The following is an 18,078-nucleotide window of genomic DNA, read 5'->3' on the forward strand; positions in this document are numbered from 1 at the left end:
GGACCAGGTTCTGTTACCCAGAATCCTTTGCAAATCTCAAAATTTGGCTAAAAAAACACATGTTCCTCACATTTCTGTGGCAGAAAGTTCTGGAATCTGAGAGGAGCCACAAATTTCCTTCCACCCAGCGTTCCCCCACGTCTCCCGATAAAAATGATACCTCACTTGTGTGGGTAGGCCTAGCGCCCGCGACAGGATATGCCCCAAAACACAACGTGGACACATCACAGAAAACAGAGCTGTTTTTAGCAAAGTGACTACCTGGAGATTTTGGCCTCTAGCTCAGCCGCCACCTAGGGAAACCTACCAAACCTGTACATTTCTGAAAACTAGAGACCTAGGGGAATCCAAGGAGGGGTGACTTGTGTGGCTCGGACCAGGTTCTGTTACCCAGAATCCTTTGCAAACCTCAAAATTTGGCTAAAAAAACACATGTCCCTCACATTTCTGTGGCAGAAAGTTCTGGAATCTGAGAGGAGCTACAAATTTCCTTCCACCCAGCGTTCCCCCAAGTCTCCCGATAAAAATGATACCTCACTTGCGTGGGTAGGCCTAGCGCCGGCGACAAGAAACACCCCAAAGCGCAACGTGGACACATCCTAAATTTTGGAAAAAAACAGAGGTGTTTTTTGCAAAGTGCCTACCTGTAGATTTTGGCCTCTAGCTCAGCCGGCACCTAGGGAAACCTACCAAACCTGTGCATTTCTGAAAACTAGAGACCTAGGGGAATCCAAGGAGGGGTGACTTGCGGGGCTCGGACCAGGTTCTGTTACCCAGAATCCTTTTCAAACCTCAAAATTTGGCTAAAAATACACATGTTACTCACATTTCTGTGGCAGAAAGTTCTGGAATCTGAGAGGAGCCACAAATTTCCTTCTACCCAGCGTTCCCCCAAGTCTCCCGATAAAAATGATACCTCACTTGCGTGGGTAGGCCTAGCGCCGGCGACAGGAAACACCCCAAAGTGCAACGTGGACACATCCTAAATTTTGGAAAAAAACAGAGGTGTTTTTTGCGAAGTGCCTACCTGTAGATTTTGGCCTCTAGCTCAGCCGGCACCTAGGGAAACCTACCAAACCTGTGCATTTCTGAAAACTAGAGACCTAGGGGAATCCAAGGAGGGGTGACTTGCGGGGCTCGGACCAGGTTCTGTTACCCAGAATCCTTTGCAAACCTCAAAATTTGGCTAAAAATACACATGTTACTCACATTTCTGTGGCAGAAAGTTCTGGAATCTGAGAGGAGCCACAAATTTCCTTCTACCCAGCGTTCCCCCAAGTCTCCCGATAAAAATGATACCTCACTTGTGTGGGTAGGACTAGCGCCCACGAAAGGAAAGGGCCCAAAACACAACGTGGACACATCACATTTTTTTATAAAAAGCAGTGCCTACCTGTGGATTTTGGCCTGTAGCTCAGCCGACACCTGAGGAAACCTAGCAAACCAGTGCATTTTTGAAAACTAGAAACCCAGGGGAATCCAAGATGGGGTGACTTGCGGGGCTCTGACCAGGTTATGTTACCCAGAATCCTTTGCAAACATCAAAATTTGGCCCAAAAAACACTTTTTCCTCTCATTTCGGTGACAGAAAGTTCTGGAATCTGAGAGGAGCCACAAATTTCCTTCCACCCAGCGTTCCCCTAAGTCTCTCGATAAAAATGGTACATCACTTCTGTGGGTAGGCCTAGCGCCCACAAAAGGAAATGGCCCAAAACACAACGTGGACACAACATATTTTTTCACAGAAAACAGAGGTGTTTTTTGCAAGGTGCCTACCTGTGGTGTTTGGCCTGTAGCTCAGCCGGCCCCAGGGGGGGGGGGGCAGAAATGCCCTAAAATAAATTTGCCCCCCCAACCCCCACCCTCCCCCGCCGGGAGCGACCCTTGCCTACGGGGTCGCTCCCCCTGCGTGACATTGGCACCAAAAAACAAATCCCCGGTGCCTAGTGGTTTCTGCCCCCTTGGGGGCAGGTTGACCTAAACTCAGCCAATCTGCCCCCAAGGGGGGCAGAAATGGCCTAAATACAATTTGTCCCCCAGGGGAGCGACTTTTGCCTGATGGGTCGCTCCCCATCTCTAAAAAAAAAAAACAAAGAAAAAAAAAAGAAAAAAAAGAAAAATTCCCCTGGCGCCTAGAGGTTTCTGCCCCCCCCCCCCCCCCGGGGGCAGTTCGGCCTAATAATAGGCCTAAAATAAATTTGCCCCCCCAACCCCCACCACCCCCCCGGGAGCGACCCTTGCCTACGGGGTCGCTCCCCCTGCGTGACATTGGCGCCAAAAAACAAATCCCCGGTGCCTAGTGGTTTCTGCCCCCTTGGGGGCAGCTTGACCTAAAATTTGCCAATCTGCCCCCAGGGGGGCAGAAATGGTCTAAATACAATTTGCCCCCCCAGGGGAGCGACCCTTGCCTGATGGGTCGCTCCCCATCTCTAAAAAAAGAAACAACAAAAAAAAAAAACACAAAAAAAAAATTGCCCTGGCGCCTAGAGTGTTCTGCCCCCCCCCGGGGGCAGTTCGGCCTAAAAATAGGCCGATCTGTCCCCCGGGGGGGCAGAAATGGTCTAAATACAATTTGCCCCCCCAGGGGAGCGACCCTTGCCTGATGGGTCGCTCCCCATCTTTAAAAAAAGAAACAACAAAAAAAAAAAACACAAAAAAAAAATTGCCCTGGTGCCTAGAGTGTTCTGCCCCCCCCCCAGGGGCAGTTCGGCCTAATAATAGGCCGATCTGTCCCCCGGGGGGGCAGAAATGGCCTAAAATAAATTTGCCCCCCCAACCTCCACCCCCCCCCGGGAGCGACCCTTGCCTACGGGGTCGCTCCCCCTGCGTGACATTGGCGCCAAAAAACAAATCCCCGGTGCCTAGTGGTTTCTGCCCCCTTGGGGGCAGATTGACTTAAAATTGGCCAATCTGCCCCCAGGGGGGCAGAAATGGTCTAAATACAATTTGCCCCCCCAGGGGAGCGACCCTTGCCTGATGGGTCGCTCCCCATCTCTAAAAAAAGAAACAACAAAAAAAAAAACACAAAAAAAAAATTGCCCTGGCGCCTAGAGTGTTCTGCCCCCCCCCCCGGGGGCAGTTCGGCCTAATAATAGGCCGATCTGTCCCCCGGGGGGGCAGAAATGGCCTAAAATAAATTTGCCCCCCCAACCTCCACCCCCCCCCGGGAGCGACCCTTGCCTACGGGGTCGCTCCCCCTGCGTGACATTGGCGCCAAAAAACAAATCGCCGGTGCCTAGTGGTTTCTGCCCCCTAGGGGGAAGATTGACCTAAAATTGGCCAATCTGCCCCCAGGGGGGCAGAAATGGTCTAAATACAATTTGCCCCCCCCAGGGGAGCGACCCTTGCCTGATGGGTCGCTCCCCATCTCTAAAAAAAGAAACAACAAAAAAAAAACACAAAAAAAAAATTGCCCTGGCGCCTAGAGTGTTCTGCCCCCCCCCCCCGGGGGCAGTTCGGCCTAATAATAGGCCGATCTGTCCCCCGGGGGGGCAGAAATGGCCTAAAATAAATTTGCCCCCCCAACCCCCACCCCCCCCCCCCCGGGAGCGACCCTTGCCTACGGGGTCGCTCCCCCTGCGTGACATTGGCGCCAAAAAACAAATCCCCGGTGCCTTGTGGTTTCTGCCCCCTTGGGGGCAGATTGACCTAAAATTGGCCAATCTGCCCCCAGGGGGGCAGAAATGGTCTAAATACAATTTGCCCCCCCAGGGGAGCGACCCTTGCCTGATGGGTCGCTCCCCATCTCTAAAAAAAGAAACAACAAAAAAAAAAACACAAAAAAAAAATTGCCCTGGCGCCTAGAGTGTTCTGCCCCCCCCCCCGGGGGCAGTTCGGCCTAATAATAGGCCGATCTGTCCCCCGGGGGGGCAGAAATGGCCTAAAATAAATTTGCCCCCCCACCCCCCCCCCGGGAGCGACCCTTGCCTACGGGGTCGCTCCCCCTGCGTGACATTGGCGCCAAAAAACAAATCCCCGGTGCCTAGTGGTTTCTGCCCCCTTGGGGGCAGATTGACCTAAAATCGGCCAATCTGCCCCCAGGGGGGCAGAAATGGTCTAAATACAATTTGCCCCCCAGGGGAGCGACCCTTGCCTGATGGGTCGCTCCCCATCTCTAAAAAAAAAAAAAGAACAAAAAAAAAAATTGCCCTGGCGCCTAGAGGTTTCTTCCCCCCCTGGGGGCAGATCGGCCTAATAATAGGCCGATCTGCCCCCAGGGGGGGCAGAAAAGGCCTTCCCAAAAAATTGCCCCCCCTGGGAGCGACCCTTGCCAAAGGGGTCGCTTTGTTGCGTGACATTCGCGCGCAAAAACAAACTCCCTGGTGTCTAATGGTTTCTGCCCCCCTTGGGGGCAGATTGGCCTTATCAAAATAGGCCAATCTGCCCCCAAGGGGGGCAGAAATGGCCTAAATATATATTGCCCCGTAGGGGAGCGACCCTTGCCTAAGGGATCGCTCCCCACCTAAAAAAAAAGAATTCATCACAAAAAAAAAAAACAAAAAAAAATGGTCCCTGGTGCCTAGAGGTTTCTGCCCCCAGGGGGGGCAGAAAAGGCCTTCCTAAAAAAATGCCCCCCTGGGAGCGACCCTTGCCCAAGGGGTCGCTCCCTTTTGCCAATTTCAAGAAAAAAAAAAAAATCCCTGGTGTCTAGTGGGGTTTCAAAAGCCGGATTGCAAGAAATCCAGCTTTTGAAACCTGTGAGAGACTTCAAAGGGAAGGAAATACATTTCCTTCCCTTTGAAGCCTCTCGGGGCCTCCCCCATGGGATTGAAAAAGAAATGCAAAAGCATTTCTTTTTCAATCGCGCTGGAAGCTCTGCTTCCAGCGCAATGGGGGAGACCCTGTGACTAATCAGCGCGCTATCCATTCATCCAGTCTAGGTTTTTTGCTTTACACTCTGAGATGTTTCGTGCCGTCTTCCCTTTATCTCATTTTAAACATCAGGACTAAAATTCTCAGAGTACAAATTAAAACCTTGGGAGTGGATGAGCTACTCTTAGGTGGATCTGGGGAAACACAGAGCTTTGTGTGCTATGTCCTAAAAGAGGACAAATGCTAGATTTATTGTTATAAGATGACGTCAGTATCACACCTATACTTGGTGTTTGTTCATCAACCTATTGCACTCTGGGAGGGGTAGTTTTGGTTGAAGCCATTCTATGAAACGGTTTGATTACAGTGATTTATTAACGGAAAGTCCAGGACTGGAAAATGTAGTGTTGCACACCTGTGATGTAACAGGCCTGCCGACACTCCCCTAGTTGAGAGGGGTGTTTCTAGTTGCATAATGCCTCGTGGTGAAATCCCCGGATGTTCCCGAGGGATTTCACCTACGTTTTGGGTGTGCGTGGTTTGCTCCAGGGTTTCGCCCGGAGCTATAAAAATAAACGGAGGCGTGGTCGGGCAGAGAAGACGGCGCCGCACACAGGGAGAGACCCGTAATGCCGGGATCTCCTAATGGTGAGGCCTCACTCTGCCGCGCCGCCACCAAACTAACTCCTGGTGTCGGTAATTCATTCCTTAAATCGGCGGAACGAAAACAGAGTGTTGTAGCCCTTCTCAGGGCTAACAACACAACAAATTGGTGACGAGGGGTGGGCGAGTCCACGCCCCTGGGCTCCCGCTGCGGCCACGTGCTAAATGCAGTGCTCGTGCAGCAGGAGTGAAGAGAAAAGGAAATTGACGAGCAGCTGACGGAGTGCCAGCTGTAAACTAAAAAAAATAAAAAAACGGCTGTAACAAGGAAAGGAATTAAAATAGTAACTGCCAGCAAGTCCAGAGCTGGGGAAACAACAGGGACACATCAGAACACTGTGAGTACCAGAGTGTCCCACCCCATAACATATTGACTACGGAGATAAAGTTAATTCCTTAACAAAGGCAATACTAATCATATTTTAATATAGTACTTCACCAGGACTGTCGAACTCCGCCCTAACCACAATGTCTGCAATACCTCCCGTAGAACCGTTTATTGTAGAAGGTGCTCCCTCTACACAAGCACCAAAGTGGAAAGAGTGGGTGGAAAGAGTGTTGCTATTTTTTGAAGCCATGAAGGTAGCAAATGACCAAAAGCGTGCCATGCTCATCCACATAGCAGGGAAGGACATATATAAGATATCCAAGAACTTAGTGGAAGATGCACCTAAGACACATGCGACACTCATAGCGGCCCTCAACCGTCACTTTGAACCCATGGTCAATACGGATTACGAGAGGTTCATATTTAGACAAGCGAGACAACAATCTGAGGAGTCGCTAGATGCTTTCCACCTAAGGCTAAGAGAGCTAGCGAGTACGTGCAGATTTAATGATGAGACCGAAGAGGTCAGAGGACAATTGATACAAGGTTGTGCATCCCTCAAGCTCAGGGAGCGCATCCTAGAGGAGTCTGAAAAATCATTATCAGACATTCTACAATTGGGTCGCACAAAGGAGCTGTCGAGAGCGAGGGAGTCACATATGGAGGCAGCCCTACAGCATCCCATAAAGGAAGAGGTAACCAATGCAGTCATGGCCCCCACTAATAGACCCCGACAAAAGGTGAACAAGGCACGCACCAGGCAGTGTGGATATTGTGGTGGAGTACCACACCGAGCATCAGAGTGCCCGGCTAGAGGGAAGGTATGCTCTGGCTGCGGAAAGATGAATCACTTCGCAAAAGTTTGCCGATCCAAGAACACGCGAGGTGCATCTGTTAACATTGCAAGTGAGGAGGTCCCTACAGAGAAATCGGAGCGGGGGAGTGATATGGATGATGATGAAGCGGTTATTCATGTCGTTCACTCCTTATTCGCTGTCAAACCCACCAGCCATCGCCAAGCGCAACTTCCAAAGTGCCAGATCCTCATGGGCCATCATGAGATTGTCGCAGTAGTGGATACGGGAGTGTCAATAAATCTATTGGCAGCCGAGGAACACTGCCAGATGTCGCCGACCCCAGCACTGACCAAGGCAAATGTCAAGGTGTATGCCTACGGGCATAGTACCCCATTAGCTTTGAGAGGCATGTTCCAGACGGTTATCACCCATGGATCGCAATCCATACCTGCGAGAGTCTATGTGACGGAGGGAGGAACTGGTATTCTACTAGGCTGTAAGGCCGCCGAGGAGTTAGCCATTGTGGCGTTCGCGCTCAGCATTCACCAAGAGTCTGTGACTGAACTGGTAGCCCGGTATGAAGGGGTATTCAAAGGCATTGGGTGTCTCCGAGGCCGAGAAATCAAGCTCCACATTGATCGCACAGTGCAACCGGTAGCCCTTCGCCATCGGCGGGTGGCGTTCCACCTTCGACCACAGGTGGAAAAAGAGTTGGACAATCTGGAGAGAGCTGGAATAATTGAAAAGGTCACTGGACCCACACCGTGGGTGTCTCCCATTGTGGTAGCAAGGAAACCCAAACAACCGGGAGAGGTGCGAATATGTGTGGATATGCATCTCCTGATTGCTGCCATCAAGAGAGAGAGAGACACCTAACCCCGACGATTGATGACATATTGGGAGAACTCAGAGACTCTAAATGGTTCTCGAACCTGGATCTCCGGTCTGGCTACCACCAGCTGGTGCTGGCCAAAGAATCACGTTATATCACGACTTTCTCCACATATGTGGGGCTGAGGAGATATAAACGTTTGAGTTTCGGGGTGTCAAGTGCTGCGGAAGTGTTTCAGAACGTCATCCAGGAGCTGTTGGTAGGGTTACCTGGAACTATCAATGTCAGTGATGACATTCTCGTTCATGCGCCTACCATTGCCGAACATCACTCCAGGTTACAGAGAGTTCTGCAACGCATTCAGGATTCTGGACTCACACTGCATCGCCAAAAGTGTGAATTTCTACGAGATCGGATCCAGTTCTTTGGTTATGTTTTTTCAGCGAGTGGAGTAGCCCCTGATCCTGCAAAGGTAGATGACATTAAAAAAGCACCCCCTCCCACCAACATCACTGAGGTCCGAAGTTTTCTTGGAATGGTGAACTACTGTGACCGATTTATTAAGGATTTATCTAACCTGACACTGCCTCTGAGATGTCTCCCAAAGACCTCTGAGCCATGGAGGTGGGAATCCACTGAACAGACTGCGTTTGATAACATTAAAGAGGCATTGTCCACTGAAACCGTGTTGAGGTACTTTGATCCAAAGAAAAATACTAAGATCGCTGTTGACGCTGGGCCAAAGGGCTTAGGTGCGGTGTTGCTGCAAGAACAGGGAGAAGGGATGTGGTCTCCCGTTGCTTATGCTAGCCGGTCACTTACTGAAACGGAGCAGAGGTATTCGCAGATAGAAAAGGAAGCAATCGCGGTACACTGGGGCTGCAAGCACTTCCATATTTATGTGTACAGCCGTCCGTTTATAGTAACCACCGACCATAAGCCGTTGCTGCCTCTGTTTAATGGAACCGCTTCAAAGCCACCGTCGAGAATTGAGAAGTGGATGCTACAGTTGCAGGACTACTGGTGTCAGTTAGAGTATCGCCCGGGTACGGAAAACCCTGCTGACTATCTGTCGAGACATCCCAGAGCGGCGTCGGATGTGGAAGTCGAAGAAGCTCAAGAAACAGAGGAGTATGTCAGGTACTTCACTGATCAGTCCCGGCCCATGCCCATAACGGTAAACAAAATTGTACAAGCCACTAAAACGGTGAGTGTTTGCAGAAGGTCCTGGTGGCAACGCAGAATAACCAGTGGCACCGGATAAAAGGACAATTGCCTTTGTTGGACGTCGAGTCTCAACGCATCTTAGGGAGTCTGTATAATGTCAAAAGTGAACTCACCACTGATGCTGAAGGGTGCCTGTTGAGGGGCAGCCAACTGGTTATTCCGTCTTCCCTCACCACCAAAGCTATTGAACTGGCTCACAATGGCCACCAAGGAATGGTCAAAACCAAGAGCTGTCTCCGCTCCAAAGTATGGTTTCCCCTTCTGGACGAAAAAGTTGAGAGCATGGTAAGGTCTTGCCGTTGGTGTCAGGCTACTGGTGACTCGAAAAGGCCTGCTCCCATTGAAACTGAACCTTTTCCGGTAGGTCCCTGGGTTTCAGCTAGTTTGGATTTCAGCAGTTTGCCCGATGGCCGACACACCATGGTCATCATTGATGATTTCTAGAAGTATCCTGAAGTAGAACTTATACCTGCCCTCACAGCGGATTTGGTGATTTCTGGTCTCGAGAAAGCGATGGCCACTCATGGTCTCATAGCTGAGATAAAGACCGACAATGGACCACCCTTCCAAAGCAAAGAGTTGGCTGAATATCTAAGGCTTACAGGAACCCGTCATCGTCGAATTACACCGCGTTGGCCTCAAGCGAATGGCGAGGTTGAGAGATTTATGAGAACTCTAAATTAGGTGATTAGAATTGCTCTAGCAGGTGGACAGGCCGTCGACTATGCAATATTCTCATTCCTACGGAACTATCGACAAACACCCCATTCCACTACGAATCAGGCACCCAGCCACGTAGCATTTGGTAGGGCGTCTGTCGATGCCATTCCTCATCATTCGTCCTGGATGCCTCTCCCCTTGGCTAGAGATTTGGTTCAAGAGAAAAGGCTGTTGTCTAATCGACGGGTCAGCCGTGCTAGAAGAGCGACTGTGTCTGATCTCAAAGTGGGTGATCAGGTGCTGCTAAAACAAATCCTGCCCGGTAGCAAGTTTCGTATGCTTTTCAGCTCTGAACCGTGGAAAATTGTTCAACGGAATGGGTCTGCCATTGTTGCTCAGCGTGGGAGTGAAACAGTGACTCGTAACATGTCATTGTTTAAGAGGTTCCACCCCTCTGGAGATACTGAGGACGAGGGGTCTTATGACCATAGTGGTGTTGGTCCTTGGTCTTTGGGGTCAGAATGAAACATTTCAACGCCTGGTACTGAGAATGGAGGTGTGGTTGCTGGGTCTGCCCCGATGGAGCGCGTGACTGATGTCCCAACGATCTGGGTCTGCGAGATATGAGCTGCGGAGTAATCCACGTCCCTCAACGCGTCTGCGTGATCACATGTGTGACTGATGGTTCAGCAATAATCCAGTATTGTGTAATGTTTCAGTTTTTGCATTTTGTGGAGGAATGTAGTGTCGCAGACCTGTGATGTAACAGGCCTGCCGACACTTCCCTCGTTGACAGGGGTGTTTATAGTTGCATAATCTCTCGTGGTGAAATCCTCGGATGTTCCCGAGGGATTTCACCTACGTTTTGGGTGTGCGTGGTTTGCTCCAGGGTTTCGCCCAGAGCTATAAAAATAAACGGAGGCGTGGTCGGGCAGAGAAGACGGCGCCGCACACAGGGAGAGACCCGTGCTGCCGGGCCGCCACCAAACTAACTCCTGGTGTCGGTATTTCATTCCTTAAAGCGGCGGAACGAAAACGGAGTGTTGTAGCCCTTCTCAGGGCTAACAACACAACAGAAACCTCGGCTGATCCTAACCAAAAGTCATGTATGATAAGTTTAGAGATATTCAGTTGTCCAATAACAGTAGCTTCCCCATGCCTGGTTTTCTTGCAGTTTTGAAGTGACCATGCAGCAGGTGAAATCTAAGGACAACAATGCAATGGCTCAATGAGCTAATCTGGAAAGAAATGTCTGCAAGTTAAAGGAGTACTGATACTTCACATTATTTTACATTCGGGAGCTTGCAGTTTTACTGTTTGTAGTAATAATTTAAAATACATAAATAAGCAAACCGGTAAACCACCAGGAGAGTATCTATTCAGAATAATGTTTGCAAGAACCATAGGGAAGAGGTGCAGCCGAGGAGTGCCCCAGCAGAGGGGCGTGGTGAGTAGCGAGTGGGCTCCACCCTCATCACCAAAAGTAGAGGGGCGCTGGCGAGCGACCCTCTGGTAGCAAATATACCCTTTGTGCGACACACGAAAATACACCTACACGGATCCTTCGTTGCTAACGCGGGCGTGAAAAGACCACAAGGCTCCCGCCATGATTTATAATATAGCCCATCCCTTCAGACACCGTTCCACGTCACGGAGCAGGGCAACACACATAGAAAAGGCCGGGTGGCTCTCTACAGCATCAGACTCGCCTGGGTTTGCGAGAGAGAGAAAAAAAAGCAAAGCAGTTAGTGAAACCAAATCCTCAAGTTTGTCAGCGCTGGGAAATGGCTGTTTTCTCTCACATCTCGAGGAACTTCTGCTGGCTGCCAGCTGCTGAACCCGGTGTTTCATGGGGGCGCGTACTTGCAGCGGGCTTTCACCAGCTTCCCAAAGTGTCCCCTTGGGAAAGGAGAAGAAAAGGAGATGGGCAAGTAACGGGAATACTGCTGCGGTCGAAACAAAGGCAGCCGCTACCTGAAGGGCATGGGCAGACACAGCAGCAGCCAGCACCAAACACGCCGGGCTCGGTCCGGGCTCTGCCAGGAAACCGGGTGAAAAGCCTTAGGGAAATGCCAGGACCAAGCACCATCACCAACCTGGTGGAATTTTTTTACAGAGATGGCTTTAGTCGCATTCACGAGATTCAGGTAAGGGTGTACAAGAAAACAACTTTGTAGCGCTTTCATTTCTAATGCGCATTTGGGGGGCACATGTCTGCGCTGTGGTAGATTTTGCACAATATGCCTTACATGGTAAAACTTTTATGCATAGGTTAGTGATATTATTCGGGACAGGCACTAACAATGCATACATAGCTATATTCAGAATGCTGTAAGTGATGCTGTGGCACTGTATCACCCCCAAACCCCACTTGCTTACATTAGAATGGGATTTTGACAAAAAGGGATGTCTTTTCAGCTGTCATTCAAGTTATACACACAAGCTATTGTTCTAGACTTTCCTGTACACAACTATACCGTCCAAGTGACGTCTATGGCTGTTTTGTAAAAAAAGAAAAGAAAAACGCTTGCTGGGCTTTGTATAAGTAGATGCTGGTGCTGACCGACACATTTTAATAACGTTGCTAGTATTAACACATAGAGATGTACGTAAGTACGGCTTAGAATGTTTCTGAGACATACGTGATCTGTGTTGCAGCGGAGGAAGATTGTACTGTGTGATATAGACGATGACGCGCATATATGTATAGTTTGTAAAAAGCGTGAAACTTTCGCTCAACACGTACAAGCTTAAATCAAAAACGTTAAGTGTGCCTTTTGTCGAGCCTCTGCTATCTCCTAACGTGTTACGCCTAGGCACGCACACCCTCAGACCAGTTGTTAAGTTTGCACTTTGCAAACAAGCTATTTATATATTCTTTGAGTTTGGGTCGCTGAACACCTTGCCATGCGCGCGAGACGTTACTGGAGCCTGTTACACAGGCAGATACCTTGGAGGCAGGGCCAACTGCACCTCCCGCCTCCAAATGGGCCGAGTCTGGTCTTTTTTTCAGCTTCTGTCTCCCTCGAGCAAAGTACGTTGGCCTATACATCTGCAGTGCAAGCACTTGCAAAGCTCTCCACAAGGGAAGACGAAATATGCAGAGCGCAATATTCTATGTCAGACCGCCCCTAGAATCTGATCAACGACCACACGTTTCCCCAAGAAGTGAATAATCAAATGTATTTTACAGAACAGGTAACGTCATGTTCCAAAAGCATTTGTTGATTTTCCTATTAACTTTGTGTAGGAGGCTGGCCTGGTTTGTAGTGGTACCAAGGGGTACTTACACTCTGCACCAGGCCCAGTTATCCCTTATTAATGTAGAAGACGTGTCTAGCAGCTTATGCTGATAGAAAAGGGTAGCTTTGCAGAGCAGCTTAGGCTGAACTAGGAGACGTGTAAAGCTCCTACTATACCACTGGTGTCATATGCACAATATCATAAGAAAACACAATACACAGATATACTAAAAATAAAGGTACTTTATTTTTATGACAATATGCTAAGTATCTCAGTGAGTACCCTCAGTATGAGGATAGCAAATATACACAAGATATGTACACAATACCAAAAATATGCAGTAAGGGGACCAAGTCCAAGAGTCACACTCAAGTCGTGAGTGGGCAGATGCCCAAGAAATGCCAGCTGAGGGTGCAAAAAAGCTGCCACCGGATGGTAGAAGCTGTGGATCCTGCAAGAACAAAGAGGACTAGGAACTTCCCCTTTGGAGGATGGATGTCCCACGTCGGGAAGAAGCTTGCAGAAGTGTTTCCGTGCAGAAAGACCGCAAACAAGCCTTGCTAGCTGCACGGGTCACGGTTAGGGTTTTTGGATGCTGCTGTGGCCCAGGAGGGACCAGGATGTCTCCAATTGCGTGAGGAGACAGAGGGGGCGCCCAGCAAGACAAGGAGCCCACTCAGAAGCAAGCAGCACCTGCAGAAGTGCCGGAACAGGCACTACGAAAAAGAGTGAACCGGAGCTCACCCGAAGTCACAAAAGAAGGTCCCACGACGCCAGAGGACAACTCGGGACGTCATGCACTGCAGGTTAGAGTGTCGGGGACCCACGCTTGGCTGTGCACAAAGGAAATCCTGGAAGAGTGCACAGGAGCCGGAGCAGCTGCAAATCACGCGGTACCCAGCAATGCAGTCTAGCGTGGGGAGGCAAGGACTTACCTCCACCAAACTTGGACTGAAGAGTCACTGGACTGTTGGAGTCACTTGGACAGAGTTGCTGAGTTCCAGGGACAACGCTCGTGCTGAGAGGGGACCCAGAGGACCGGTGATGCAGTCTTTTGGTGCCTGCGGTTGCAGGGGGAAGATTCTGTCGACCCACGGGAGATTTCTTCGGAGCTTCTAGTGCAGAGAGGAGGCAGACTACCCCCCACAGCATGCACCACCAGGAAAGCAGATGCGAAGGCGGCTGGATCAGCGATACAAGGTTGCAGTAGTCGTCTTTGCTACTTTGTTGCGGTTTTGCAGGCGTCCAGAGCAGTCAGTGGTCGATTCCTTGGCAGAAGGTGAAGAGAGAGATGCAGAGGAACTCTGATGAGCTCTTGCATTCGTTATCTAGACAATTCCCCAAAGCAGAGACCCTAAATAGCAAGAAAAGGAGGTTTGGCTACTTAGGAAGGAGGATAGGCTAGCAACACAGGTAAGAGCCTATCAGAAGGAGTCTCTGACATCACCTGCTGGCACTGGCCACTCAGAGCAGTCCAGTGTGTCAGCAGCACCTCTGTTTCCAAGATGGCAGAGGTCTGGAGCACACTGGAGGAGCTCTGGGCACCTCCTAGGGGAGGTGCAGGTCAGGGGAGTGGTCCCTCCCCTTTCCTTTGTCCAGTTTCACGCCAGAGCAGGGCTGGGGGATCCCTGAACCGGTGTAGACTGGCTTATGCAGAGATGGGCACCATCTGTGCCCATCAAAGCATTTCCAGAGGCTGGGGGAGGCTACTCCTCCCCAGCCCTGACACCTTTTTCCAAAGGGAGAGGGTGTAACACCCTCTCTCTGAGGAAGTCCTTTGTTCTGCCTTCCTGGGCCAAGCCTGGCTGGACCCCAGGAGGGCAGAAACCTGTCTGAGGGGTTGGAAGCAACAGCAGCTGCAGTGAAACCCCGGGAAAGGTAGTTTGGCAGTACCCGGGTCTGTGCTAGAGACTCGGGGGATCATGGAATTGTCTTCCCCAATGCCAGAATGGCATTGGAGTGACCATTCCATGATCTTAGACATGTTACATGGCCATGTTTGGAGTTACCATTGTGACGCTATACATATGTAGTGACATATGTATAGTGCACGCGTGTAATGGTGTCCCCGCACTCCCAAAGTCCGGGGAATTTGCCCTGAACAATGTGGGGGCACCTTGGCTAGTGCCAGGGCGCCCACAAACTAAGTAACTTAGCACCCAACCTTTACCAGGTAAAGGCTAGACATATAGGTGACTTATAAGTTACTTAAGTGCAGTGGTAAATGGCTGTGAAATAACGTGGACGTCAGGCCTGTGTAAGAATTGTCAGATCTCCCTATGGGTGTTCCAGTATGCCAATGTAAATTGGTGAAATTGGTCACTAGCCTGTTAGTGACAATTTGGAAAGAAATGAGAGAGCATAACCACTGAGGTTCTGGATATCAGAGCCTCAGTGAGACAGTTAGTCATAACACAGGTAACACATACAGGGCACACTTATGAGCACTGGGGCCCGGGCTGGCAGGGTCCCAGTGACACATACAACTAGAACAACATATATACAGTGAAATATGGGGGTAACATGCCAGGCAAGATGGTACTTTCCTACAATATCCCCTTATGAAGAATGTTCCAGTGTGGACTGGAAATATGTTCCCATGACATTGAGTAATCTAGTAACCCGATATGGTGTCACCCCAAAAAGATTTCACCTACTTTGATAACCCACTTGCATGTCACTGTCCCTCTTGGTCTGCGAAGACCCTTTGTGTTGCTAATATTAGCATCTTTTGTTTGTAAGCTGCTTTCCACTTTGTAGTGGTGGGTGTACAATTGATTCCCGAAGGGCGTTTGCCAAAGAATGGTATCAGTGCACTTGAACCTAGTAGCTGGGACCAAGGTACTGGAAAGTCAAAGGAGTTATTAGGTAGATAGTCAGGTCTTCTGTGGGCTTCCTGAAGGTGCGGTGATGCCACTTGCATAGTGTTTGCCCTCGTCTATTTTTTTTTTCCGTCAGTTATGTTGCTCACTTCATTGTAGGAAGCTGGCCTGGCTTATAGTGGGTACCTTGTGTTACTTACACCTTGTGCCAGGTCCAGTTATCCCTTGTTAGTAGAATAGAGGTGTTCTAGCAGTTTAGGCTGATAGAGGTAGCTATAGCAGAGCAGCTTAGGCTGAACTAGGAGACATGCAAAGCTCCTACTATACCACTTAGCACTATATCATAAGAAAACACAATACTCAGAGTTACTAAAAATAAAGGTACTTTATTTTAGTGACAATATGCCAAAAGTATCTCAGAGGATATACTCCCTTAGGACGTAAGTAATATACACAAAATATACACACACAAACCAAAATCAGGTAAGTAACAGTTAGAAAAGTAGTGCAAACACCGTAGAACACAATAGAATGCAATAGGAGAAAATAGGTTTAGGGGCAACACAAACCATATATTCCAAAAGTGGAATGCGAACCACAAATGGACCCCAGGCCTAGTGTAGTGTGTAGAGGGTCGCTGGGCGTGTAAGAAAACACTAAGGGTGTCCAAGATACCCCATCCCAAGACCCTGAAAATTAGGAGTAAAGTTACCCTACTACCCCAGAAAGATAGTATAGTCGAGATAGGGGATTTTGCAAAGACAACTGACTGCAAAGCACTGAAGACGGATTGCTGTACCTGAGGACCTGTAAAGGAAGGGGACCAAGTCCAAGAGTCACGCAAGTGTCCAGGGGGGGGCAGGAGCCCACTAAACTCCGGATGAAGGTGCAAAAGGGATGCCTCCGGGTGGAAGAAGCCGAAGATTCTGCAACAAAGGAAGGCGCCAGGAACTTCTCCTTTGGTCAGAAGATGTCCCACAGCGTGCTGGAGGATGCAGAGTTGTTTCCACGCAGAAAGACCACAAACAAGCCTTGCTAGCTGCAAGAGTCGCGGTTGAAGGTTTTGGATGCTGCCAGGGCCCAGGAAGGACCAGGAGGTCGCCCCTTTGAAGAGGAGACAGAGGGGGCGCTCAGCAACACGGAGAGCTCATGCAGAAGCACGCAGCACCCGCAGAAGCACCTGAAGATCTGAGAACGACTGTCGACTCAGAACAACAAAAGAGGGTCCCATGACGTTGGAGTCCAACTCAGTGAGTTGGGCAATGTAGGACGGAGTGCTGGGGACCTGGGCTAGGCTGTGCACAAAGGAAGTCTTGCAAAGGTGCACAGAAGCCCGAGCAGCTGCAGTTCACGCAGTACACAGGATTACTGTCTGGCATGGGGAGGCAAGGACTTACCTCCACCAAATTTGGACAGAAGGGCCATTGGACTGTCGCAGCCACTTGGACCCAGCTGCTGTGTTCCAGGGACCACGCTCGTCAGGATGAGAGGGTATCCAGAGGACCGGTGATGCAGAAGTTTGGTGCCTGCGTTGGCAGGGGGAAGATTCCGTCTACCCTCGGGAGATTTCTTCTTGGCTTCCAGTGCAGGGTGAAGGCAGACAGCCCTCAGAGCATGCACCACCAGGAAACAGTTGAGAAAGCCGGCAGGATGAGGCGGTACAATGTTGCTGGTAGTCTTCATGCTACTTTGTTGCGGTTATGCAGGTGTCCTGGAGCAGTCAGCGGTCGATCCTTGTCAGAAGTCGAAGAGGGAAGTGCAGAGGAACTCTGGGGAGCTCTTGCATTCGTTATCTGGTGAGATACCCACAGGAGAGACCCTAAATAGCCCACAGAGGAGGATTGGCTATAGAGAAAGGTAGGCACCTATAATGAGGGGTCTCTGACGCCACCTGCTGGCACTGGCCACTCAGAGCTGTCCATTGTGCCCTCACACCTCTGCATCCAAGATGGCAGAGGTCTGGGACACACTGGAGGAGCTCTGGGCACCTCCCCTTTCCTTTGTCCAGTTTCGTGCCAGAGCAGGCTGGGGGATCCCTGAACTGATGTAGACTGGCTTATGCAAGGAGGGAACCATCTGTGCCATTCAAAGCATTTCTAGAGGCCAGGAGAGGCTACTCCTCCCAAGCCCTTCACACCTATTTCCAAACGAAGAGGGTGTAACACCCTCCCTCAGAGGAAATCCTTTGTTCTGCCTTCCTGGGACCAGGCGCCAGGGGGGCAGAAACCTGTCTGAGACCCCGGAAAGTTAGTTTGGCAGTACCCGGGCTCTATGCTGGAGACCCGTGGATGCATGGAATGGCTCCCCCAATACCCGAATGGTATTGGGGGGGACAATTCCATGATCCTAGACATGTTACATGGCCATGTTTGGAGTTACCCTTGTGGAGCTACATATAGGTACTGACCTATATGTAGTGCATGGGTGTAATGGTGTCCCCGCACTCAAAAAGTCTGGGGAATTTGCCCTGAACAATGTGGGGGCACCTTGGCTAGTGCCAGGGTGCCCACACACTAAGTAACTTTGCACCTAACCTTCACTAAGTGAGGGTTAGATATATAGGTGACTTATAAGTTACTTATAAGTAACTGTGTAAAATGGCTGTGAAATAACGTGGACATTATTTCACTCAGGCTGCAGTAGGATTCCTGTGTAAGAATTGTCTGGGCTCCCTATGGGTGGCAAAAGAAATAC

The 18,078-nt window shown here is 50.0% G+C and overlaps 1 protein-coding gene across 1 annotated transcript in view; it reads left to right on the top strand.

Moving 5' to 3' along the window:
- The first annotated feature begins 10,983 nt into the window (after positions 1 to 10,983).
- Positions 10,984 to 18,078, top strand: part of CYP27C1 (cytochrome P450 family 27 subfamily C member 1) — a 174,264-nt gene continuing 167,169 nt past the window's right edge. Inside the window, exon 1 of the mRNA XM_069224562.1 lies at positions 10,984 to 11,466. Coding sequence (XP_069080663.1) covers positions 11,104 to 11,466 — 363 coding nt within the window. The 5' untranslated portion in view covers positions 10,984 to 11,103. The remainder of the gene's footprint in view (positions 11,467 to 18,078) is intronic.

Source organism: Pleurodeles waltl, chromosome 3_1 (genome assembly GCF_031143425.1).
Source record: "Pleurodeles waltl isolate 20211129_DDA chromosome 3_1, aPleWal1.hap1.20221129, whole genome shotgun sequence".
NCBI lineage: Eukaryota > Metazoa > Chordata > Amphibia > Caudata > Salamandridae > Pleurodeles > Pleurodeles waltl.